The 24,586-nt window shown below is 40.8% G+C and overlaps 1 protein-coding gene across 1 annotated transcript in view; it reads left to right on the top strand.

Annotated features, from left to right (window-relative positions):
• LOC136426559 (laminin subunit alpha-2-like) overlaps positions 1-24,586 on the top strand; it is a 90,385-nt gene that overhangs the window by 38,632 nt on the left and 27,167 nt on the right. The window contains exons 30-45 of the mRNA XM_066415224.1: positions 467-597; positions 2,646-2,732; positions 4,541-4,734; positions 5,372-5,514; positions 6,296-6,307; positions 6,935-7,021; positions 7,853-7,964; positions 9,104-9,254; positions 17,601-17,811; positions 18,194-18,310; positions 18,640-18,806; positions 19,299-19,437; positions 20,265-20,364; positions 22,209-22,325; positions 23,754-23,851; positions 24,263-24,351. Of these exons, the coding sequence (XP_066271321.1) occupies positions 467-597; positions 2,646-2,732; positions 4,541-4,734; positions 5,372-5,514; positions 6,296-6,307; positions 6,935-7,021; positions 7,853-7,964; positions 9,104-9,254; positions 17,601-17,811; positions 18,194-18,310; positions 18,640-18,806; positions 19,299-19,437; positions 20,265-20,364; positions 22,209-22,325; positions 23,754-23,851; positions 24,263-24,351 (1,955 nt within the window). The remainder of the gene's footprint in view (positions 1-466; positions 598-2,645; positions 2,733-4,540; positions 4,735-5,371; positions 5,515-6,295; positions 6,308-6,934; positions 7,022-7,852; positions 7,965-9,103; positions 9,255-17,600; positions 17,812-18,193; positions 18,311-18,639; positions 18,807-19,298; positions 19,438-20,264; positions 20,365-22,208; positions 22,326-23,753; positions 23,852-24,262; positions 24,352-24,586) is intronic.

Raw genomic sequence — 24,586 nt, 5'->3', positions numbered from 1 at the left:
CCTTTAGGACTTAAGACTTATTCATCTTACGCATTTGATATTTGTTGCCTTGAGTTACAAGGCTAAAGAACACATTTAAGAGAGGTTTATGGGTTCAAATCCCGGAAAGATGTTAGATCAGTGGGAAAGGCACTTTACACGACTGCCCCTAAGGCCTTATAAAAGGCGATGAGATTACATGTACCTTTACCTACCTTTAGGACTTCTTATATATTAGGGCACAAAGCTGTATAAATGAATGATTCTGTAGAGTTTGAAGTGTAAACCTATATGTTGATGAAGGTTAGACATCCTGGTAATAAGACATGCCAAAAATAGTTACTCAAGCAACTGGATAAAATTTTGAAACAGTCAGACGTTTCAGACAGCATTCGCTATCTTTCGTCAGTGACTAAGGACAGATCTGGTAGAACTGGGTTTTTATACCAAACCTCTGAACTAAAACTATATGTTGTGCTTTCATCAGAACTGTGACGACAACACAATGGGTCAGAACTGTGAGAACTGCGCAGATGGATTCTTTGGCAACGCCGTCCCAGGAGCAGACGATTCCGGCTGCAAGCGCTGCGCCTGTCCTCTAGCCAACGATGAAAACAAGTAGGTCTCTTCCATACAAGGAAAACGTCTGTGCAGCATTTCTGCCAGACAGTTTTCTAGCAGAGATAGGTTCGAATTTGTAAAAGTAGGTACTTTGAGAGGAGAATGCATGGCAACTTGTATTTTCATTTTTATGACAAGTTTATAACTTGTAACATCTAAATTAATTAGTGGTGTGAATTTCTTGTTCAATTTTTATCAAAAATAACATTTTTCAAAATCCAGGTAGTTTGTTTTGGATAATGCATAAGACTCTAAGAAAGTCTTGTCTCTCTTTTTTTACTTGCACTTGACCTAAGAGCAGATGGGAGGTCATCATTTCCTCCTACACATTTTTCCATCTCTTGTTTCCTGTGTTTCCAAGACTTTGCCTCATTCTTGTGCTTCTTAGGCCAGGAATGGATCGAAGCCTTTTAACTGATGACGTGGACAAATGCCTAGATTCTCCTGGCATTTCTCTGTTGCAACACGCAAGCTTTTCTCCAGAAAAATCCAATTTTATACAATTACAACGCATTCAAAAGGCAGCACAGACTCTGGTATGTTGGAAAGAAAAAAGACCTAGTTTCTGTTTCACATTTCTTCAGCAATAATAGAATGTCCCCTTTGACCAAATGTGACTGCTCCACACAAAAAAAGTTACACAGTAAACTATCTGTGCCATACTGAAGCCGCATTGTACAACCACTAGCTACTTGAAAAAGCATCATTCTTCACCTCAATTGAGGATGACTGCTTTACCTAATCTGTGCCTGACCCCAGGACAAAGTAAGCCTCTGCCAAAAACATTGCCCTAGAACAGAAGGAATGCCAGGTGCAGAGTTTTATTGGTTATCTGTCCGTGTGATCTCTCTCTCCAGAAATCTCATCTGCTCTGGGTTGTTGTTGCTATCACAACTGTCAGTCACCACTACTTTTTTGTCCCTCTCCTCCCATCTTTCTTTCTATGTTTGTTTGTTTGTTTGTTTGTTTGTCGTGAATGTCTTGTCCAGACCTCAAAAAGTCGAGGTTGTCCGGATTATCATGAGACCTCAAAATGACGAGGTAGTAGCCAGTCAGTACTCAAGGTACCTCCTCTCTTGTTTGTGTGCTTTCTGAGCAGGCTTTTAGCTAGGATTTATAGACAAGGGGTCCAAACAATGGGTGCTATGATGTGGGGGTTACAATGTAGGTGTGTTCTAGTCTTATCATACTTTTAGCAGCCCATTTTAAGCACTAAAATCTGTTTGTTCCCTCTCTGTCTCCCAATGGGCTACATTTGTATATGGATTAATAATTTCCTGGTAGCCTTGCATGTCAATCAGTTTTCATGCTGTCCCAGTGTCTGGTTGGACTAAAAAAGCATCAGTGACACTGTTACACAGTCACATGTGTCTAATTACCAGGGAAACAGGGGGTCCTCTGTGCGTCCAGCTGAAAAAGAGGGCATCCAATTTTCTTGTTATTTTAGTATCATGCGTCCAAATGACGCATGGACCCATGCCTAGCTAAAAGCCTGTTTCTGGGACTACCCATCACTTTTCTCTCCATCTCTCTCTTTCTCTAGTTTCTCTCACATGTTGAAGGTGTACTTGCGGCCAGAGTAACATGCAACGGTTAACCTGCCAGTGGATTCAAAACTTAAAATGCTGATTCTTAGTGACCAGAATTGCATTAAAACACAGAAAATGCATTTACCTCTTGTAGCATTTTGAAATAGCTAAACCCACTAGCTGCAAGTGTGTCACCTAAATTTAAGGTGCATATTTGACATTATACAGTGTTTGCTTCTAACTAAAGGCAATACAAAGTGTAATAGTATATTTTCTGCATAGTACAGGACTAACTATCATCCACTGGCACATACCTAGACATGTTATCCAGACCAAACAGTTTAGTCTGGTATGGTCGTACTATTACCATCTTACATGTATTATGCAGAAGCTAACCTTGATAGTACTTCAAGGAAGCTGCATTGCCTAGAGATAATCTAAGTACTAGTATGCATCTATTTGGCGTAGTTGCTTGTAGTGCCTCCTAACAGTAGTATTGCTGGATTCACCCCTCAGCTTCAGCTCGACCTGTCGGCAGGATGCGGATGGTAATGTAACTTGTACAGGCTGCCAGCGGGGCTACACGGGCAGGCGCTGCGAGAGGTGTGTATGACATATAGATTGCTGTGCCATGGGGCTGGCCTGCCACTGGATAAAACAGGCGGAAACCATTCGTAAATAGTCCTACCTACCCACCTACACTGACCTCCGGGTCGTTGGGGGGATGAGGTAGCAGTGAAGATGGAGATCTGTCTCCAGGCTTGTCGTAAATAGTCCACTGGTTTGGTAAATCAGTTTTAAGATAGTTTTCTTTGGTATACAACCTGATTTTTGCTCTCTAGATACGTTTTGACAGCCTACTGTAAATGCAGAAAAATGCAGAAATGTTCGCGGTGGTTTTATGTTCGCGGTTTTTGTGGTAAACTCTTTACCGCAAAGTTAAAACCACTGCAAAAAGCTGTTCCATTGTGTGACTGTAGTGCTACTATTGTTTCAAACACGATCTTAAAACCACCGCGAACACTCGATTTTCTCCTACAGTGAAATTAAAACCTCACGAACATTTCTGCATTTAAAGTATCTGCTGTCTTCATTACTGTAGAAAATACTTTTCAAACTTTTTTTTTTTTTTACTCTGATGAAGATAGTAGATAGGCTGCAAAATGTCTGTAGAGAGCAAAAATCACGTTGTGCACCTAAGAAAACTGTTGAAAGGGCTGAAACCATCCGTGGAAAAAAAGGCCTGTTTGTTAAAACCTGTCACACATAGCTGACTGTAGCCTGCCGACCTTCTCCAGACTATGGTTGGCAATTGGTCGTGAGCAAGATCATCTATGGTTTGGAGGTGGTCGTCGAGGATGGTTACTAGTCTTTAAAAGCTGTCTGCGCCAGCTGACTATCAATTTTGGCAAATCAAACTTAGGAAAGTCATATTCTGCTTTGGATACGATCAGAGGAGTGAATTGGACCTAGTTTAGGTTGGATTCCAGGCTACTCCCAACCCAGCACTAGCCTGAGTTGGAGAGTGGTCAGGAGCAAAGTCATGGGAAGGTCCTGAATGTGTGACTGGCTTTAGTCTTGTGGCAGACCAGCCTTTTGGCATTGCAGTTTATCTATCATACCCTGGGCAAGGACATGGGTGTGACTACATGTATGTATGGATGATGGCTAAGAGTAGTTAGTAGTACTGGTTCTTAAGCCTTTCTGTAGAGTTTTACTATTTTGACATAATCTATCAACTTACATATCATAACTTGACTGTTCTCTTTAAAGTAGGATTTATGCATTATAGATATTGCCATTGACTCTAATCTAGATGTCAGAAAGCAGAAGCCCAACATAATCTTAAACTAAATACATCTAGGTACTATGGCTATACCATGCACCTCATTAAATCTTGTGAAGGGCACTGATTGGATAAAACTAATGTATCATGTAACAAGATCTAAATGCTGGTTCCTGATTGGTTGAAACTTGATATTCTAGATAATGCAGATTCATGACTAACCAATAGACCATTAGTGAAGCCTTCATTAGAGTACATTAGATAAGATGTGATGTAGCTATTCCCTTGTAGATTATAACTTACAACCATGCTGTAACGAAAGCTCATCTGTAACAGTAGTTGACATTGTAAAGATTTTATACACTATTTCCATACACATAGTAACAACTTCAGGATGCTTCAAGTGACATCCATCACTCTTCACTAGAAAAAAAGTAGAATGAACACTGTCAGGTACAAAATGTAGAACATCATATGCTAACTGGAAAAGCCGTTTGAACATGTAAAAGTCACTAACTCGTATTACGTAGGTGTGTGTGTTGCAATGTGATTGACATTATTGTAACAAGTTAGAGACTACTCCACATAATAACAACCCTGCTATAATGTATTCGTCATGTGATAGATGTGAACAGGGTTACTATGGCAACCCGACCATCCCTGGTGGCCGCTGCTACGAATGTGCGTGCGACCAGTCCGGCTCCCTGAGCCCCATCTGTGACCAGGTGACCGGCGAGTGCCAGTGTCAGCCCGGCATCACCGGCCGCGCCTGCGACCAGTGCCAGCCCAGATACGCCCTGACTGAGAGAGGCTGCATAAGTAGGTGTCTTTCTTTCGTCTTAGGAGCAACGACTCAGAAACCTGTAAACCCCATCCTGAGTATAAAGGAAGGGATGTTGAAAAAGTAACACAAAGGTTTTAGGGGCCTAATGTAATCATTATTGACACAACAAATACAAGTACAACGATAAGATGCGAAAGGAATAGTCGGAATATCAAAAAAAGCATGTCAAAAAGTAACACAATATTTCATGGTAAAGTACATGTTTAACTTTAAGTACCGGTGTAATTTTCAAGTGGTTAGACTGTTCACCTTGCATTTGCATCATTAGTTGGATCCACAGCTGAGTCAAACCAAAGATGGTACATACTGCTTTCTCTGTTTGAAACTCAGCATTTGGGAAAGAGTATGGAAGTTGAACACATGCCACTAACTGTGGCCTAGCCCCCTGCTGTAATGTCAATCATTGTAAAAGTTGTGTGGCTCAAGGGTCTTGAAACGCAGTTTGGCAATGCCCTATGCACTTATGAACTTACCTTAACATTTATATGCAAAGCAGGCATAACAATTTGGGGGACCTGCAATGTACATGTATCCAAAATCGTTCCACCTTACAACTTAAGACTAGAATAACTTTGTAAGGCTCCCAGTTCTAAACAATGTTTTCTCCCACAGACTGCGATGACGAGTGCACTGGTGTGCTGTTGGACGACATGGAACGTTTGGAAGCTCTGCTACAGTCCAGGAACTTGAGCGGCGTGTTCCCGGCACCGTGGCCCACACTCATGGCCCTGGAAAACGAAACGCTCGAACTCCAGGTCTGTTTTCTCGTTGTCTGTTGTTGTTTATGGCAGCCTACAGGCTTTCTCTTCTAGTAGGAGTTTGTTGTTGAGATTTTCAGCCTTGTCCTCAAATTCTCTGTTCCTTTCTTTCCTTTCTTTCACTTTTGAAACATGACAGTTACTAATCATGCCACCAGTCCTGTTGTTTACATAACATCTACTAACATATGAAGTTCCAACAGCGTACAGAATTCCGCCACCCTGAAAAGATATGTCAAAACAGATCTCCAACTCAACATCCCCAAGTATAATGCACTGTTTTTCTAAACTGTGCACACCTGGGAGGTGCTGCAATAGAGATATCTACATGTAAAACCCATGTTTTTTCAAAGTGCTGGATTTATGTAGCCTGGTGGATTGATGTTAATGGAGGTTTCATTGTAAATCGTGCTTGTTAGCTGTGCCAGTTGTTTTGTCCTCTAGGAAGACAAGTTTTCTCTCAAAGTCAACTTTTTACTTACCCTAATGCATAAGATATGTGTTAATTATACATGCTGGCTATGATTAGTATGAACAAAGCCTGCCCCAATATTTTAACAATTAATTGTTAGGAATACTTCCTTCCCTATCTGTTAACTTGACGTTTTAAAGACATTATGCATCTAACAGGTAGTCAAAACATGTATGTGTACAATTGTCGTTGTCTTTTTTGTGTCTGTGATCATTGTGTGTTTTTGTCAGTCTGGTAACAATACAACCTCTTCACACCTTTTCTTTGTGCTGTATTTTTCACGGCTGTCCTGTTTGACGTGCCCAGGCCAAACTTAAGGTGGGAAATACACAAATATGATACATGTGTGTTGCTGTGTACTGAACTCTATGCCTGCACAACGCCTTGATACACTGTTTCTTGCAGGGACGTACAACTTTTTTTGGCATGTTCCTGTCTTGCTTCTTGCTACCTCTATTAAAATAGAAAAGCATGTTAAAGAGTTCAGCTTTCCTTTCAGATCTAGTTAAGGTTGAGCTATGGTTTTCCGGATATTGTCTGTTAAAATGTTTTTGAATATCATTTGTAGCATGTGCTGCAAAAATAAGTTGATATTTTGTGATATGTTGAGTTAATCATCATGACATACATGTATAACATTGCATTGCCAAAAAACTTGTGCATGGAAGTGCAAGCATACAAAAAAGTATTGTAGACATTTCGGGACATTGTACTAATTTTGAAAAAGCATTGTGCCTAATCATAAGGAAAACGTGGTTAAAGCTCTCATATCTAAATTTAAAAATTTTCTGCTTATGGAGTAAGCATTTGCACACAGTTAAAGCCTTTCCTTTCTATTCACTGCTGACTGTATGCTTAATCCATTGTTACCTGTCCTGTAAAGCATCTGAAATTGATTGAAATCAGAGCATATGCTTACTTTTTTTTATTTACATTTAACAACAGCCCTTCATTGATGCCTTCAACCGACTGCAAGACAAGGCCCAGAACATCTCAGACCTGGAACGTCTGGCTGACAGGCTACTTAGGAGGGTAAGACAATACAGATTAGGACGCTAGCATTTGAACAATATGTATGAAAACCATCTTCTGTACTTATAGGCCAGTAGTGGCCAATTATCAGGTGAGGTGGACCTTAGATGCATATCAAAGAGAGTTGGTAGATAGCAGCCTCACAGTTGAGCTCCTGGTTCTAACTGGGAGACCCCGGTTCAATTCCAGGTCAGGATATCTCAGTTAAGGATGCATCCGTCTTTTGGAATTTTAGTTTAGTCTAGTAATTGACCAAGATATGATAGCCATCTTCTGTACCACTAATTGACCTATTAGGAGTAGGGTGGACCTTACATGTACATGCATATCAGAGAGAAGTCGGAAGATTATTCATCTAATATATTTAGTGCTGTGAGGAAGTAAGCAATATTGTGCTGAGATTGTCTGACTTCTGATGAATTGATCTGGATTAATGCTCAACTTAGAAAAAACAGGTTTCCCTCATGTTTCAGGCATTACTTAATACTTTTACATGGACTCAAGCATGACTGTGAGAAAGTGTTGAAAGTTTGGTTTAACCATGCACAATTTAGAGGAGAAATGCACAAGATGACAGATACTCAAGCAACTGGATAGGTTTTTAAACGGTCAGATGTTTCAGGTAGCGTCCACAATTAGTGGATGCTTCCCATAAGTATAGTGGATGCTTCCTGAAATGTCTGACCAATTGGAAACCTGTCAAGTTGCTTGAGTAACTGTTACCTTATGCATCATATTACCTGGATGGCTAACCATCATCGACCTATAGAGGTCGAGAAATAGTTCCAATCATGATAGGATAATCGATATGCCTGTGATGTGTCTTTGTAGGCCAATGATGCTGTCCGTAACGCCCCGCCCGTGGATGGGGATGCTGGGAAGGTTCGGGACCGTGCAGCTGACCTGGAGATGAGGGTCATGAACTCGGCCAGAGAGCTGCAAGGTGAGTTTGGACTCATTTGTTTTTCAATATTTTTTTAAAAATTATAATTGATTTTAAAATCTAAAAAAATCTAAAATGAAAATTAATTTTAAGAATTGAAATGTAATTTTTTTTTAAATTATTTGAAAAATTTATAGATAAATAAATTGACTTGAACAAAGTTTGAGAAGAAGACTCTTGTTACCTATGTGTATAGAGGTTTTGTTTTCGGTGAGTCTGTTTGTTTGAGTGTGTGTCAGTAGTTATTTGAATGCAGTAGAGTGGGTGGTATCCACACTTGTCCTATGATAGCCAGTGGGAAAAATTAGTTTGAACACATTAACAGATTGGGAAGATTAAGTACAGTGTTTATCCATAGGACGTCCCTGTAGCACGGCTGGTAGCATCCTTGCAGTTGAGCTTCTGGTTCCAACTAGTTAGTAATGGGGAGACCTTGGTTTAAATTCTGGGAAGGGCATCTTGGTTAGGGTTGCACCTGTTTTTCAGAAAGGACGTAAAACGGGGGTCCTGTGTTTGAGGAGGTGCCTTGAGAGTTGAGAATGTTAAAGAGGAAGGGCTAGCAACCCCTCTCTTTAAGAATATACCGTGCTACTTAAACAGCAAGGAAACTTTGTGCCACTAAGCTAGGAACTACAAGTTGAACAACAGCAACTAACCTGCTGGAAAAAGACACCTGGCTGGCTGCCATCAAACCACCATCTGTGTACAAGCATGGCTAACCCTCCTGTTGTTCTCCATGTCAAGAGTGTTAGACATGCTTTTACACAGATGTTGACAATACACCAGAAAGTTTAAGTGTGTTTGTGTGTGTGAAGAAGATCTCTGATGTTAGCACTATGCAGTCTGACCCCAATAACCAATTCAACAGGCAAAAAGTTAATCTCTTGCTTTTTGCACAAAGAAATGTTTGGAAATCAAATGTGTTAAGTCAATCAATCGTTCGCAGGCATCAGTGTGTGATGCATGGCGGCTGCAGACATGCATAGGGCTCGCCAGGCTGGTCTGCTCTCGGCATAGACCCTCCAGTCGGTTCTGGTGATCCCCAGCCCCTGGAGCGTGTTGAAGATCTGGTCTTCCCAACAACTAATATTATGTAAAGAAGAGGGCGCAGCTGAGATTTTTTTTGGTGTTTCTTGCAGATCTTGTTGAAGAGCTGGTGAACTTCACACGCGGACCCGGATCACCCGTGTCTGACCTTGAGGCGCAACTTCGTGAGGCTCGTAGAATTCTCGACCAGATTCGTAGCAGAGATCTCAACGGATCCAGGGCTGATGCCGACAGGGAACTCAGGTAGCCATCACGCTTCATCTTCTGAAACTTTCTGAACATCATGCTTGACCAAATTTACAGTTTCAGATATGTAAGGAAGTGTCAGAATAGTCACTGTGCCTTTCACAGCCTTAATTCAATTAACAGAAGATCATGTCTAAAAGTGCAAAACTATCCTGCACGTCAGAGTATATGGTAAATGCATTTAAGTTAGAACACTGGTCACTTTAAATTTGGAAAAACACCAGCAATTTGGAAAATCAAGCAATGTAAATTGTAAACCCTTAAGTGTGGTATCAACTCAAAGGTCTCCTCATTAGACACTATTCATGTGAAAATCAATAATCAGTTATGTTCACAACTCCAGATATTATTGATTAAAAATGCTTGTAGCCTGTAAGGCTGACATCTTGGACTACAAGTCTGCCAGCCTGGCCTGTACAGCCAGATGGTGTGAGTGCTAGGCTGAAATCCCAGGACAGGGAGTCTGACCTCGTTAGCCTAGACAGCCATGCCGGCCTAAAACAACACAGACTGGTAGGCCCAGTCTGGACCAGTAGGCTAGGGAATAGGGAGTGCTGGCGTGTAACCTGCAATTTTCCATCATTCCTCTAGGGCTAGCTGAAAGTCTGGACTACCAGTCTAAAGTTTAGGCTTAGACGGCCAGAATCTTAACCACTGGGCTGAGTCAGTCACACATAGGAATATATAAAATGTCTGTGTGCTTATACCAGATTGCAGTAAAAGCAATATTGTTTCAAATTAGTGACCTGTTTAAAGTTATGCTTATGCAATTTCTGCATGATTCTTCTAAATGTGCATTCTGCTTGCAACTTGGCAAAGCTTTTACAAGGCAATATTTGTGAACCTTTACAAGATTCAAACAAGTGAGCGTACAAACTTATTTTGAGGTGGAGAGATACAAACCCATGTATCACATGTCAATTTAATGTACTGGATCGGGTGTGTTCTGAGTGCCCATGAGGATGATTTGGTACATGCCCACCCATGGCAGTCCCCCCTCCCCCAAAATGTGCTTTTCTCACCAACACATTTCACCAGAAGGTGCACTGCTCCAAGAGTGACAGGCAAAAATGCACCTTTTCACAAGGGAAATCATGGATCATGCCAAGGCTGCAGGTCATCCCTGTGACTGTACACATCAAACTGAGAAAACACAATTAGCTCCGCCAGTATCACATGTACAATGCGGGAAAGTTTGAGCGGGCGAAAATCTTTCTGTTTTTGACAAAGTCTGACATATTGATAAGGGCATGTGAACTGTTTTCCTGGCTTCTCAGGGACCCGAATATGGGGATAACACAAGATGTAACTTTATTCCTGAAAAAACATCTGCCTGAGTCAGAGTTGCAGGTTGACCTGTTGGTTACCCCTCACCAGGGAAGGGGAGAGGTCAGACCTCTTGGTAATTGTATAAACGTGTGAGGCTGTATGATTAGTTTACAGTTGGTTTATCAAAGGCTATAAGGAATATAGATTTCTGTTTACTATTCAAGTATCTGAAGTGGGGAAATTACACATAACTGAAAAGCATGGTTTTACATGTTTGGCTATCATACAAAGGACAATGTAACTGAAACAATAGTCTAATCTCCATGAGATGTAGATGTTGATTTCGCATCATGCTTTTGTAACTACTAGTTTTTGTCTGACATGATGCACCTACATGTAGGAGGGCCTGCATGCCCTTTTATGTTGAGCATAATCGGCTGTTTTAATTTTACGTAGAGCGTTGCCGACCACTCCAATTCAACGTAGAGCGTAATCGGTCTATTTTGCGTAGAGCGGTAATGCCCACTTTAATTCTACGTAATGCGTAGTAGCTACCCGGAATTTAGCGTAAAATGTTGTTGAAAGCGTTGTCAAACTTTTCCAACCTCGCTCTAAGTCACAAATGAGTGTCATGTCCGCAGTCTGTTTTGTTTTGCTATCCTCCCCTTGTACACAATGGAACAATCCACCGAACTCTGTCCCAAAATTTTATGCAATACCGGTAGCAAGGCACATACAAGGGAATGATCCCACAGTACACTGGACAGGAGATTGTCTTTCATTTCCAAGCAGATGTGGCAGTCGGGCTTGGTTTGAGAGAAGTTGGTGATGTTTTCACGGTACAAAGTGAGCACTTTTACAAATTATGACCGGTACCTGACTTGCGAGACGTATATCTGCTGCACTTTCAAGCCGTCTTGGAACATCTTGCATAGATGGCTATGCTATAGATAGAGATTCAAACCTCATGACGCTATCGGGCCTTACGAGACTTTCTTGGAGCAAACCTCCTTGCTTGGAGGGAACATAAGCCCACCATCCTGCTCTCCACTAAATGCGTTTTCTGCGCTGCCACATACGAGAATGACCATAGACCTTACGCCGTACGGTATACGGTCTTTTCTATCCTGCTAGATAGTAACGTTAATTACGTTACCTTTATCAAAAGAAATGCTCAAACTTCTCAGGTTCAGGCAGCAAGTCCGCAGGCCGCTGCAGCACTGACACACTCAGAGGTGACCGAAAATAATGATGAATGTATTTTCCCTTTTCAGCGCTGTTATCGACTGTGCCTTTGATTCTTACTTTGAAATCCTCAAAATGTTAGAACTGCCATTTCAGAGGGTTGAATTTTGAAAATTGGACCCCCTATAAATCTCACCCCTTCGGCGCTTGGTTGTCCCATAATCTACATAAAAGAACCAACAAAATCCTAGCTGCAAGCATGGGTAGAGCGAACATGTTCAGCTTTGCGACATCACACTCCGTTAATATCAATGGTAAACCACGCGACCTGCATCTGACCCTCAACAAAATGAATGGCAAAGATCAGAAAAAAATATGGACTCAATTCAATACTCATCTGTTTGTTTGATGATACAGTTGTTTTTAGAAGTTTGACACTTTTGCTACTGTGCTGGGGGACCTTAGACTGATAATGGAGGCTCGATGCTTGGGCGACCGTGCCCCAAATGTTCCAGCATCAGTTATATAGCTATAGGGAGCTGGCCGTCATCAGTGGTATTTTATATGTTCAAGACTATGTTATTGTCACCTCCAAAACTGACACATTACCAACTTTTACACCATAGTTCAGCAGCTAGGAGTTTTTGAGTCTGCATAATGCGTTGGAAAGCTTCATAATTTAGCGTAGAGCGTAGGGAGGCTGTCTGAATTTAGCGTATTACGTAGCCGGCCCTCCGAATTTAGCGTAGAGCGTTGTCGGGACCCCCCCCCCCCCCATGCAGGCCCTCATGTACAAATGTACATCATACAGTAACCTAAAATACAGTGAGCTAAATAAATTCAGATACCCCAGGTTAGTCTACACCAAGCTTCTCTTTGACAACAACTTAGTGGAAGAAGTTGTGGGTAAAAATACTCCATTACAGAGAATGAACTTAGCTTTGCAGGAAATGGCATTTCTGAGGTGAACATTTCCAATTTGCTGCTGCCACCTCTGATGGTAATTGGTAAATTTGAATCCAACTTCCATCTTTATCTCAATGACTTCCAGTTATACATTGTAATGACATGAGAATGTTTTTATTCATTTTCTGGAAACTTGCCAAAAGCAGTCATTGGGGGCAAGAGTTTCTTGTACCTCCTCACCATTTCTCCTGTCCATAACCTTTGAGTCCCTTTTGTACATTTACTCATTATTAAATCTTTCCGGAACTGGATGTAATAGAAAAGTGTTCAAAAAAAGCTCTGCACAAGGTGGCTGGCTAGCGAAGCTTCTCTAGTCAACATCCACACTGTGATGTATGTGACATGAAGGTCTCAGACCCCCTCTCCCCTTCCCTGGTGAGGGGTCACCAACAGGTCAACCTGCAACTTAATAGACAGATGTTTTTTCACGGATAAAGTTACACTTTTCAGGCAGTTCCTTGCGTTTGGGCCTCTGTAGTACCAGTGAACTAGATTACTGTGCTAGCTTTTGATTAAAAAGTGCCAGATATGCAGCAACTAAAAAAAATGTCACCACCATGTGGCTGATGTACATTGTATGTGATGTGGCTGTATGACAGAGAGTGTGATGTGAATTGGCCAGGCTTTAGCATTAGTGGCTAAACCTGCCCAATTCACAATTCACGCTCTCAGTCATACAGTCAGCCACATTCTCAGCTCCCTTTGCACTTAAGTGCTGGTGTGATATCACCACTTTGATAATTTGTCATTTTTCATTTTCTATATCTTTATGCCTCCACTTTCTTGAGTACCATGTCTGAGATATTGTAAAGTTAAGTCAACAGAGAGGGCCCCTTTGGAGCTATATATATATATATACCTTTACAATATATACTACCAGTTTCCTCTGGCTTATATGTCAGTGTTCTCACCAGGATTTTTTCACAGCATAGGGGTCAGGTACGGAGGGCCAAATTTGCATGGCGCAAGTCACTCGCCAAGTGCCAAAGACATGATAACGGTTGGGCATCTTCGCGCACAAAATTTTGAAATTCAGAATCATATAAGACACTTATTTAAATTGCACCACCGTCATATATGACACTATTTACTGCATTTTGAAGGATACATTTTGTGACGTTAAGTTTTTCCTCTCTTACATCCTCGTTCTAAAGCCAAATATGAACTTTTTTTAAGATTAAGGAAGGTTCTTCCCAGAACGAAACACCCCTATATATATGCTCATTGAAACACAGCATCGGGGTCCAGATCACAGCATTGGGGGGTCAGATCACAGCATCGCATGCTGAAAAGACCTGGGGAGAACACTGTACAGGATATTCTAACTCCCAGCTGGGCAGCTCTAGGCCTGACTGTAGTGGAGGTCGTCACACCAGATTAACCCTGTGTTCATGACTCATACCTACAGTCAACCACTATCTCAAACCATACACCGTGAGTGGAAATAAGTTCAATTTTAACTCAATGTAAATATATTGCTGTTCTTATGTACGAATTTGTACATAAGAACATAGAAACCCACTGAGTTTGACTGTAACATGGCTGGTGAATCTGTATTTGGTAGGGTTCATTGTTCATGACTCTGTGCTTCTCTGTGTGGGTGCCCAAAGGGTTATTTTTTTAACTGATACTGTGAAAAGCAGTGGAAGCATGTATATAGGGATTTGATTACCTAAGGCTCCAAGAAACAGGGTCTAGACATGCACATATGTATGCCTTGCCAGAAGGATGGCAGGCGTAACTAAGTGATTTATCCAAGGATCAAGCTACACCAAGTCACCACAGAAGTCTTGCAATTTGTCTCTGAGAAGCACCATAACATGGACATGTACATGGCTTTTGGAGTGTTTGCAACCCAAATATCCAAGTCCATGAACTTGAATGCTCTTGTGTAGAATAGAACTACTGAGCTACAATAAAATTAACTGGTTGACCTTTAGCTGACCTTAAGTTGAAGACATAATCATGAACAGGTATTCATAGCTTATAATCTATTGAAGAACTGCCTGAGGACATTATAAATATTCTTGATCTTCCTTTTACAGTATTACTGTCTGTTCCCCCCCCTTGGAGGGGGCCAACAATGACTCCCCTTTGACTCTCCCTTTGAGGTAAATTGAACCATCTGGGCCAATGCCCTATTACAAACTCATCTGTCATGCCTGTAATTTTTAAACAAACAAAGGCTGCCTGTGATCCCCAGGACAGCTACTGGTCACAGCATTGCTGGGGTGGCTCAGCCTTTCAGTGTATGTAAACACCTCCCTGATGTAACAAATTGAATGTACAACATGTACATGTTACATCAAAGTTTATTAGTTATAAAGCCTATAAAGCCCAGTTTCATAAATGTATTATCAACCACAATCCTCACATTATGTGCACTAACTGTAACCTGAAACAAAAGTTCATTTGGCAATAGTTTCATTTGTAGAATTTGCAGTCCTTGCACATTTGGGAAAGGAACCCTTATTTAAAGGAAGTCTTATTTGATGAATTTCATCTCAAGACAGCTGGGTTGCACCCTCTTAATTGGCATGATTTGAACCTCCTGGGATTCATCACTACATTGTTAGTTAGAAATAGCAAAGAATCCCCAAATCATTTTTGAGTACACAAATAGTATATGCCCAAAATGTGAATGAAGTCAAAAGGCCATGGGTCCAATTGCAAGTCAGCCACAAGCACATGTACATTGTACCAAATGTCGGGTCATTTGGTTAGAATATTATGGGCACAGGAGCATAAAAATGTACATATTTTGTCTGAAAATAGCAAAAAAGTCAAGTAGTGTTTGCCAAAGGTGCAAGAGAAGATCATTTGGCATATGTGTAAGGCACCCCATACCAGATTTCAGGTCATTTCATTGTAATAATAGGGCACAAAAGCAAAAATGTGTTTTTTTGTCTGAAAATAGCAGAAAAGACCTATTTTACACAATTCTAAAGTAGTGCATGCCAAAAGTGTGAGTACAGTTCTTTTGGCATATGCCTCAAGGCACCTCTACATCAAATTTCAGGTCATTTGGTTGTAATATTAGGGCACAAAAGCCAAAAATGTACATATTTTGTCTGAAAATAGCAGAAAAGTCCGATTTTACACAATTCTAAAGTAATGTATGCCACAAATGTGAGCACAGTTCTTTTGGCATATGTGTAAGGCTCCTCTGTACCAGATTTCATGTCATTTGGTTGTGATATTAGGGCACAGGGGCCAAAAATGTACATATTTTGTCTGAAAATAGCAGAAAAGACCCATTTTACACAATTCTAAAGTGATGTATGCCACAAATGTGAGCACAGTTCTTTTGGCATATATGTAAGGCTCCTCTGTACCAGATTTCATGTCATTTGGTTGTAATATTAGGGCACAAAAGCCAAAAATGTACATATTTTGTCTGAAAATAGCAGAAAAGTCCCATTTTACACAATTCTAAAGTAATGTATGCCACAAATGTGAGCACAGTTCTTTTGGCATATATGTAAGGCTCCTCTATACCAGATTTCATGTCATTTGGTTGTTATATTAGGGCATAGGGGCCAAAAATGTACATATTTTGTCTGAAAATAGCAGAAAAGACCCATTTTACACAATTCTAAAGTGATGTATGCCACAAATGTGAGCGCAGTTCTTTTGGCATATGTGTAAGGCTCCTCTGTACCAGATTTCATGTCATTTGGTTGTGATATTAGGACACAGGGGCCAAAAATGTACATATTTTGCCTGAAAATAGCAGAAAAGACCCATTTTACACAATTCTAAAGTGGTGTATGCCAAAAGTGTGAGTACAGTTCTCTTGGCGTAATTGCCTAAGGCTCCTCTATACCAGATTTCATGTCATTTGGTTGTGATATTAGGGCACAAAAGCCAAGAATGTACATATTTTGTCTGAAAATAGCAGAAAAGACTCATTTTACATGCTTCTTAAGTAGTTTGTCAAAAGTGTAAGTAACATTCTCCCTCTATACCAATTTTCAGGTCATTTGGGTTTAATACCAGGGCTCCAGAGCCCAAAATATACATTGTCTAAAAATTGCTTCATTCAAGGGATTTCTACAGTCTAGCATGGACTTGTTCCACAGAAGTGCCCCCTATCAGACTAGTAGGCCAACATCCTTCAGACTACCAGTCTGACTTAGTTGGACTATGGTCAGAAGCAATGGACTACCAGTCTGTTCCACTCAGACTAGTAGGCTCGACAACTTTCAAAGTCAAATATCTCGACATCCATATGTGATATGACCAAAATAAAAATGCCATATTGTAGAGGAGAAAATGCCCTTTCCAATGAGCTATAAAACTTTGCTGTTCTTTAAGAAATGAAAATTCTAGAAGTTTGGAATTTAGCCACAATTTGGAAAGTGACTTTCCAAATTTAAAGTGACCAGTGTTTTAGCATGTTTTTTATTTCGTGCTAAGGGGAAAATGGAGTGTTCACGGTGATTTTTAGTTCGCAGCAGTGCTATAGTCACATACTACTACAATATTGCACGAAAATGCTTGCGGTGGTTTTATGTTCGCTGTGAAATGGTCGCCACGAAAACTGCGAACATAGAAACACCGCAAACATTTCTGCATTTACAGTATTCCCTGACGTTCATGCACCCCATCTGATTTTATGGTCTGTTTGAAAGCATGTACAATCTGTATCTGTATAGCTGGTATAAACGCCCTTCGGTGTAACAGACCAGTTTCGTGGCATCAGCTGTTTATATTACACTGAACGACCTGTCACACTTAGTCTTTGTACATCAAGCTGTAGGCATTGTTTAAAGCTATCTAATAAGAATGTTCCTACAGGAGTTAGTGGCAATGAGTTCCACTCTACGATAGTTCTATAGGGAAAAACAAGATTTTGTGCAATGTTATCCTTTGCGAGTATGTAAGATTTGGCTGAACAGATGTACCCTTCTCCCATCCCAGGCTGGCCAAGGACACTCTGGAGAGAGCCCTTCTTGACTTCGCCAACAAGACTGCCGACAAACTTGCAGCCGTACAAGCTCTGGAGGGGAACCTCAACAGGACTCTGGATCAGCTGAATGATCTGGAAGAAGCTGTCCGCGATGCCCGCATGAAAACTAACGACGCCGATCGTCTGAATAACGACAACGAAGACGATCTTCGCGATCTAGATGTAAGAACTTCAGACCTCATTTTCATGATACAGGAGATACTTAATCTCCAATTAAGTTTAACTTAATAAAGGTTTCTTTAGAATACAAATTCATATCACCACATTCACAGTCCGAAATTAATTTGTGACATAACAAAATAGACTGTTAACAATAAAAATATGACTGTTTCAAGTTATGTTCCAAGAAAAACCTTGTGTAATCTCAAATTTCACTGGGGAAAGATCATGCTCTCTCAGAAAATTTGCAAATTAACCGAAAGAAAATGTGCTGCTTGTTTGTGTTGATTTTAAAAGTTCTTACACTTACAGTGTCCAATCAAAGATACCTGTACGTTTTTTAGCTTAGTTTCATCCAAAATGTTTTGTTTTTGAATTTTTGCAGGAAATCAGGAGGCTTACTGAGGAGAATGTGGACGACATTCGTAATGCCATCAGGGAAGGCGATGAAGTTGTGAAGAACGCTCGCAGACTCCTGTCAGAGGCTCGCATTGCCCTGGAGGTAAGCTGTTTTGTGTCATACTTTGGCCATGATAACCTTCAATGCAAAATGTTTTAACTCATCATTCTGTATTTACAGTATTCTACTTGTATCCCACGGGCTTCCATAGAATAATTCGAACACACTTCACGCGCATCTCTGTTGAAAATTCGAATACTAGATTTTGAACATTTTAAATGCTTTGTCATTCTTAGTTCTGTTCATGGATGCTTGATTTTCTCAGCTTCTGGAGCATTTTGATACTTGGTAGTCACACTGGGTCATCTCCCTGGTATACAAGATGACTTAACATATTTGACATTTTCGGTTATTTTTTTTTCTCTCTCCAGGAGGCAAAAAATAATGACCAAGCCCTGAGGAACGTACGTCCCGAGTTGCAGCGACGGGCAGATCTCCTGACCCAGAAGCTTGCCGGCCCCCCGGATCTGGAAGACTTGGTGGAAGATGCAGAGAAACATGCCCATAACCTGACACTGAGGGCCAGAGACCTGGAAGGGTGTGTCATCGAATACCACTTGTTTATCCTTTATGTTCATTCTTTGATCTGAGTACAGGTACTGGCAATGCATTTAAGTTTGCATGGTTTTTAGTTCGCGCTAAGGCGAAAATGGAGTGTTCACAGTGGTTTTAAGTTTGCGGCAGTGCACATACTGCTACAGTATTGGACAAAATGTTTGCGGTGGTTTTCAGTCCACGGTGAAACGGTCCCCCTGAACATAAAACCACCGCAAACATTTCTGCATTACTGTTAGTCAAGTCAAGTCAAAGTTTATTGCACAACGATTATAATAGGTACAATGTAAGGCAAAAATAAAATACTACTGGCTACTTACTGTATATCAAATATGAAATAGTGAATGATGACATTGTAAACTGTATTCATCGGAGGACAGTAAAATGTCACTAAAATGTTTGACGTCCAACTGAGAAACAAATCACGACATGGATAAAGTCTTTTTAGCGAATGAAATTTTGTTTCCTTCTCCAGGCTGTTTGCAGAGACCAAGAACTTCTCCTCCGATGCCCTGGCGGCTGCCACAGCCTACGACAACATCGTACAGGCCTTCGAGGACGCAGAGAGAGCTGCCAATGAAGCCAGCCTGGCTGCTCGGGAGGGTCTGGACCTGGTAAAGTGCTTTCTTTTGTCTCTGATATCAGCCTTACATCCCCTTTTTACTACTATAGGGCCTTCAAATGTGCAAAGATTTCACAGATCGCTCAATGAAGTCCAAAAACAGTTTTTTGTGTATTTTGTTGTCTTTTAAATCATATGCAACCTAAGCAATATCAGGGCCCAAAATATGGAAACAAACAAAATGCTGAAATCATTTACTAACACTATTCAGCACATTTGCATAATAACTTCATGCTTTGAGCATTTTTGCCAAAACGTGCCGTATGATGATTCCCTTAGTTTTGCGAGCCTACAAAAATCCTGGCGACGATTTTCAGTGAGTTCTCACATCATAACGACGTCATATTTTTGCATCATGGACGTTGCTATACATTGTGATAGTGTTGTTTGAACAAATCATGTATAGAAATAACCAAATAAATTGACTTTCAAAATCCAATTTGGGAGCCCTAATATTGCTCGGGTTTCCTTTAAAATCTTGCATCCTATTCCAATGATGTAATCAGGGGTCACACCAATTCTGTTTTGGTTGTTGTACCGTCACTCAGTGATCAAGTCAAAAGGGGGCCTCAGAAAATGCTGTTGTTTGCCAGCCTATCGCACTCGTATTTATGAGTCTCTTTTTTATTGTGTCATTCAAGGAAGATACTTTTTTGGAATGTTCGTGAATAAATATGGACTAACTTCTACATTTGTATTCTGTGAATGATAGCTAATATCTTGTATATTAATACTGAAGTTGCCATTATGGATATCAAAAAGATCTCTATTTTGACAATATTCGAGAATTGGTTGTCAGAACTGTCTCTGTTCTTCCAGGCTACAGGAGAAAACTCTCTGAGTGAACTCGGCGAGGATTCTAAACAGCGCAGCTACGACCTGCTGGACGAAGCTGTGAAACTCAGGGATAGGGTAGATGGTAGGAGTCTGGAATTTTGTATCACATGAGTCAGTAGTAATTGTATCCTAAAACTTAATGGTGCACAGAAAAAATTCTGAGTGCACAACATAAGATATAGAAAGTCAACAAAATGTAATTACAAATCTTACTGTATCTCTTCAAATTTTGGAATTTTGTTTTCCATGAGTCAGAACGGACTGTAACCCATAAGTGTTGTAATATAAAAGAGCGACAGTGTTCTCGCCAGGTTTTTTTCACAGCGTCGGGTCCAGGGGCAGAGCCCCGGTGGGGGGAAGCTCTTGCATTTTAGGGTATTGAGAAGGCTTTTTTTTCAGTTTTGAGGGTCATATTTATGACAATCGTGGCAGTCAATCAACTTCTCCACAGGACCTTGACATACAATATTTCTGGTGAAAGACAACTTGAAACTCAGAAACAACAATATCAATAGTTCATTTAGCTACTCAACAATATCAATTGTCGATACCAGTTTTCCTTTTTTTGCCGGCCCGTTCCAGGAAGCCGAAACCGCTGTTCTGCGTCTTACAGATAACGTGGAACTTCCGTCTAATAAAAACTTTGTACAAGCATCGCTGTGGGAAAGTTGACTAGCACACGGAGATCCAACTCGCGCGTTTTCCCACAAAGTTGCCGCTGATTGACAGTCGGCAGCCTTTAATGACAGTCGCGACCATGGCGACGTCGGCGGCAGAAAGTCTACTGAAAGGAAAGTCGGCGGTTTGTGGGCGGTGCCACAAATTTGCAGTAGCCAAATTGTCCAATCATGGCGAAGCTTCTAAATAAGTTGAAACTTTATCTTCCTCTCTTTGTGAAAATGAATTTTCTGTGCATTGATTCGCTCTTATGGATGGGAAAATGACGTAACCTTGCTCTAGAAATTTGTCAGAAATACAGTTAAGAATTAATTCTATTCCCGCGCTGACAGAAAGGAATCTTTTACAAAGAACAGCTTCTGTGTTGGTCAACTGCAGACTGTTAACTCCCAAATAAGGAGATTACCCGGGAATCTGATACACGAGCCGCTAAGGGATTTTCCCGGGTGGGAGGGGCGGCGAGACAAGATCGGAGCGGTAGGGCGGGGTGCTAATTTAGTAATTGGCACCTCCCTTGGAGCTGATAGCTGAATGGCTTCCTGTGAAACAGCGGAGGCGCGTGCCTTTGCATTTTTACTACGGTATTTTTGTCTTTTTTCGCCGCTACGCTGGGTAAAAAAACAGCATAGCGGGTGATTTACAGCGTCGGTTTGTCGGCCCACAGCGTAGCGGCCCGCTATGCTCAAAAGGCCTGGCGAGAACACTGGAGCGATGATGGTGTCCAAATATGGATAATGAAGACAGACTTATGTGTATTGCATTGTCTTGCTTGTATCTGAGTAAAATTAACTAGGTGCACATTTATTTATATACAAATGTATGTTCAGCAATTTAACTATGTTGTGCAAATTCATATGAATTTTTGCTTCATAACTTCCCATGGTCTTATTTTATTACATACATGTACATGTATGACACCCCATCATCAAATGTGATGAACTATAGCATTGAACTCAACTAGGCAAGTCAGCATCTTACAAGTGATAAGTTTTCTAGAGCAAGCAGTGTGCATAGAAGTGCTAAATTATCCTGCTGAAATGATCATTCCTTTGTAATTGGATTAAGCATACATGTAGTGAGCAGTCAATGGGCAATAGGAAAATATGACATGCAATTTTGCATGTACAAATTTAGGTCATAACAGCTAATTGTATAGTTGCTGTAAGATATGTTGAACTATTAACTGTCTGCAAATTATATGATTGTTGTAGTGTGCAATAAATAACATCTCAAACTACCTGCATGCAGACTTAGGAAATAGCACGGCTGACAAAGAGGCGGAAATAGCCCAGGGAAACCAAAATATCACTGACCTGGAGAAAGCTGTCCAAGATCTTAAGGACAGAATGGACCGTCTACCTGATGGTAAGATGCTGTAACAAGCATTATGGGGCTGGGCTCAGAAGTTCACACTTATCCCAGGCAAAATTGATTTCATCATGGTGATCTGAAGAAAAGGAATTATAAAGTAACAAACAATTAAAATCAAGCTTCTGAAATCAGGTGAATTCAAACTAAAGCTTGGGAGAAGTGTGAAGTTTTGACCAGAACCTATTCTATGTGTATAAACTCTCCATGTCTCTGTTTTGTGTGTCTTTTTATTCCTCTAGAAATGCAGACCGACTTGAACGTGTATCGTGTTGACATTCCCATTGCTCAAGAGCGTATGGGCCGTGGCTTCACGGAACTTGCCGTCATGGAGGCCCGGATGGACGCTCTCCCTGGAAGTTAGTTCCCGCGTGGTGTGCCAGATGGGATGCAGACATTGGTCTATGCTTTACGGCCGGCTAACCTTGTACTGCTTGACACCAAATGTATTTAGTTTGAAGTTGCAGGTTTAAAGGATGAAGCAGCATGTTAGCTGACACAGAGATAGGAACCTACACTAATGGCTGCAGACAACATTCTCCTCTATTAGTTTGCATCTTTATGCTTGAGATCCAAGTACAGTAAGCATGTAGATGTGTTGGTCGTGCCATGCTAAAGAGACAATTGCTATCAGTTGATAAAGCTTTGTGCTCTTACTATAGCCCCATGCTTTGTTTGGGAAACATGTTACATGCAGATAGTTGATATCCATGTAGGTTATACATAGAGAATACATATTGTTATTGAATATTGTAAAGCAGAGAGGTTTCCTCCAATGCTTGAGATAATGAAATAGTGAGGTGTGCAGTTGGATTATTTGGAATGGTTTTTTGAAACATTGCCTTGCATGGGTAGCAGCCACTAATATTAGCTTTTCTTGCAGGTACATGTATGCTGTTCTTTCTTAAGTGGTGCTGCAAGTGTATGATGTAACGGGGAATGCCCTAAATCAGAACGAACATTCGCGAAAACATCTCACAGCATTTTCCGCATGTAACGCAGAGCGTGACGGGTCCATGAACAGTATGAATACATTTCTTGTCCATGTATGTTCTTGAGATGAATGTGTTCAAAATTCATTCATTAAAACCTGACCACTCTCTGGCAACCAGCGATGGAGAGCTGTGAGTTCGAGCGAGTAAAAAAATGTGACATGTTAGGGCAACCCCCGTTACATGTACTCAAAGGCTGCGGAATGTTGCATCAATGTTGCATTAGTAGATGCATTGATGTAAATGAAACAACTGGCAACTTTGTTGTTTTTCTGTTAACTAGAAGCTAGACAGCTGCATTTCTTGGCATCCATGCTTAGTGTGTGTAATGCTATACTGTAGAAAAATGGGCCTCTGACACATAGAGGTTCCCTAGTACAGTACTTCCAACCATCAGTGACCTAACACAGTTTTCCTCTGTGACTTTGTTAAGACCTAGGTGATGCTGCTAAGGATGTTCAAGACAGAGCCATTGGAGCAGACAGGGTTGCCCAGGGGGTGATCGATGAAGTTGACGGCTTAGAGCCAGATGTGAGTACTTTTAAATCATTACCATTTACCATGTTAACATTCAATTCATGCTGGACTGGTCTATTATTTTACAGTAACTCACAGGCTTCTACTTGTATCCCACAGGCTTCCATAGAATAACTTGGTTGCACTTTACGTGTGCTGTCGAAATTTCAAATACAGGATTAGGTCATTGGAATTGATGTTCTTACAATTTCTCTACGTACTAATCTGTACATACGTATTGTACCATTATCTTTTTACAAAAGCACAGAGTAGTTTCCCCATTGGGTTTCATGTGTTTTTCACAAGTTTGAATGTCAGAGCATGTTGCTATGATGTTTGAGGACTATATAATCAAACAGTAGCAAAACCATGAGTGAAATAGACCAGTGCCATGTTACATTTTCTTACGAGATGTTTTTATTTTAGGTCAAGGCTTTGGAGGATAAGGTGGGAGGTGCAGGATCTGCATCTGGTGACACCAACGCTGACATCAGAGCAGCAGAGAGAGACTGTAAGTTTCGAGTAGAAGACTTAGTGCTATAATAATTGTTCTATCAAACGATGAAAATAGGAGACTACAATTACGCTAAACATGACTGTCGGCATTAGTCTAAAAGTGCCATTGTATATATGTAATTGAATTTGAAGAGTGACTAAACGTTTGGTTTTATAAGTACTGTTGATACAGTCAAATCCGACTGGCCAACAACATGGTACAGCCAGTCATAAGCTACATTTAAAAGATCCCGT

Source organism: Branchiostoma lanceolatum, chromosome 2 (assembly GCF_035083965.1).
Source record: "Branchiostoma lanceolatum isolate klBraLanc5 chromosome 2, klBraLanc5.hap2, whole genome shotgun sequence".
Lineage (NCBI taxonomy): Eukaryota > Metazoa > Chordata > Leptocardii > Amphioxiformes > Branchiostomatidae > Branchiostoma > Branchiostoma lanceolatum.
The sequence above is the reverse complement of the archived record's forward strand: the minus strand, read 5'-3'. Positions and strand labels throughout refer to the sequence as shown.